This window comes from Populus euphratica, unplaced genomic scaffold, assembly GCF_000495115.2.
Source record: "Populus euphratica unplaced genomic scaffold, PopEup_1.0 scaffold221.1, whole genome shotgun sequence".
Taxonomy (NCBI): Eukaryota; Viridiplantae; Streptophyta; class Magnoliopsida; order Malpighiales; family Salicaceae; genus Populus; species Populus euphratica.
This window is the reverse complement of record NW_011499927.1, coordinates 460,607-463,264: the sequence shown is the minus strand read 5'-3', so window position 1 is coordinate 463,264 and position 2,658 is coordinate 460,607. Positions and strand designations below refer to the sequence as shown.

Here is a 2,658-nt window from a genome sequence, read left to right as displayed (position 1 = left end):
GTGGGGGTGGTGGGTGGTGGTGGAGGGATGGACGGCGGAACTGGTGGGGGGATCAATAATGAAGGAGGAGGTGGGTCCATGGAAATTTTAATCTTTTTTAGAGAGAGAGACTTAAGGTTGAGAAATTGAAAAGGAGATTAGATAGGGTGAGTGTCTGATTGGGAGAAATTGAGAAAAAATTGATTTTGAAACGACGACGGCGATGATGTATTGCAATTTGCATAGAGAGCACTGTATGATAAAGTGGAAAAATAATATATATATATAAATATAAAATGAGGAAAAAGAGAGAGGAATCGAACCGTTGAGAAGGGCTTTTATTTACTTTGTTTTATTTTTATTTATTTTATTATAAAAGGGGGGGTGACGTTGTAGGGACTGTTTTTCTGCTACCTTTTTTATTTCGTCATCTAATCTATTTATTATTTGTATTTATGTCCTTTCCTTTCTGTCCTGTGGCATATCGAGCCAGTCATTCTTGCTCCCCTTGGAACTTAGCCCAAGCTCATCTTCGTTTTCTGGAGGCATCCTCAGTTCTATTATAAATTTATAATTGTCAAGTTCAAGGCGAGGACCTGTTCCAAAAAAATGTTTTGGGTTATCATTAATTATTTTATTAAATAATATTGTTGTTGATATTATTATTTTTTATTAATTAATTTTGATTGTGTTATTCAAATCACTAAAACTATAATTAGATTAACTAAGTTTTATTGAATTAATATTTTTTATTCAAATTATATTTTTTCCTCAAAGTTATTAAACATAATTTGACCTATTACCAGATTCATGATCTGGATCATAAATTAGATGAGTTCATTCAAATTAATTAAAACAATATTGTTTTAGATTTTTTTAAAAAAAATTAAAAAAACATTGTTTTGCACAAAAAAAGAGTTAGTTTTGATAAAATTACTAGGATCTACTGGTAAATTCTAAATTTTCTTTTTATATTTTATCTAGTGGATTGAGTAAGGTTTAATAATTTTATCTAACTAAAATTTAAATTTAAATTTGTATCAATCCATCGTAATTGGTAAGGTTTAACAAATATAATTTCTACATTTTAAATTGTTGATGTTCAATTGTTGTAATGCAAGGTGATTATCTCACTAGTGCATAATTGTTTAATCAATAAATGATGTGATTAACAAATAATTTTATCATTTTTTACGAGTCTCAATGAAAGTATTGATATTTCATCATTATCATATTCTTAAAGTTATGTAACTAGAAATGTTACACATGATTTTATAAAATTATCAAAAGCTTCATTTTCAATCACAATGTTAATAAGTTGTCGAGACTATCAAAATTTCATCGATGAATATTGGTTATTCCTAATATCATAAATTAGATTGATTTTAAAATTAAAGCAAATATAATATACATCAAGATTTCATTTCTCTATGACTTAAGTTATAAAAAACAAGAGAAAAAATAAATTATTCAATAATACAAATACAATCATCTTTCTATCATATACTTTGGAATTTATTTAGTTTCAAAATGTTAATCACTTTTACATAATTATAATGTAATTTTCTTTTTGACATGACTATAACATATGAGAAGGAAGTAATTTGACCAAATCTAGTCTTATCCAAGCTCTAGCTAGCTATATAGCTTATAGTTATGAAATTAAGTAAAGCTACTCTCAATTCAAAGTTCAGTTCATAAGTTAAGGGTTGATCTAGATCAATTTAGTTTTTGATTTTTTTATAAAAAATAAAAAATAATATTAATTTGGTAAAAAATAATGATAATTGGTTTTTCAATTGACTTGACCTACATTAGAGTCTGAATTAATAGATTATTGAGTTGATCTTCGTTGGTAATGATTTTGACCACAAAACAAGTTAAAATTAGTGTTGACGGGTTTCACTAGGTGACAAAAATGTTATGGTGGTTGTTTTAAGTCTCGATGTAGCCTAAAAATCAGATCTAAGTGAAGGATGCAATATTTTTTTTGTTTGATTTAATGGTTTGAACCTTTTTTTGGTTTAATGGGTTGATATGTTAGTTTCTCGGTATTCTAAAAGTGTTTTGTGGTTGAAATGGATTGAAAAATATGTTTTTTTAAGTTAAAAACTTGTAGGCTTGATTTTTCAGCCATTATAATGGTGGTCGGAATCTGGATTGACAGACAACACATGAGTTAAATTGATTCTAAAAAAGACTTGATTCATAACTAATACTCTAAATTATACTTAATGTCATTTTAAAAACATATTGGGATTTCATGTTATAGAATCTTTAAGATACATCAATACTAATAACTTGATATAGTTTGCACAATAAATAAACCTATAACACATGATCTTAAAAACATAATTAATTCAATATTAATGGTTTCAATAATCAAAGCAAAGAGCAATTGGTCCTATAAAGACATTATAAAACCTTCTTTAGATGCATTCACTTATTCGCGTAGTTTTTTACTTTTGCTGATTTGTACTAAAATGTATTTTTATCAAGGTTTTAAGTTATCATTTTGCATTTAAAGTATCAATAACTCCTTAACTAAAGCATGTTTTAAAATAATATATCTAATAATATAAGATACCTTTAATTTATGGTAAATGTTCATTTTAAATGCAGGCCTATCACATAAATGAAAGGATTGATTGATGAATTTAAGAACTGAAATTGAAAAGA

At 26.5% G+C, this 2,658-nt stretch overlaps 1 protein-coding gene across 1 annotated transcript in view; it reads right to left on the bottom strand.

Moving 5' to 3' along the window:
• The window catches only part of LOC105135781 (histone-lysine N-methyltransferase 2B-like), a 4,210-nt gene extending 3,965 nt beyond the window's left edge, over window positions 1–245 (bottom strand). Inside the window, exon 1 of the mRNA XM_011040812.1 lies at window positions 2–245. Coding sequence (XP_011039114.1) covers window positions 2–80 — 79 coding nt within the window. The 5' untranslated portion in view covers window positions 81–245. The remainder of the gene's footprint in view (window position 1) is intronic.
• Between the last annotated feature and the right edge of the window lie 2,413 nt (window positions 246–2,658).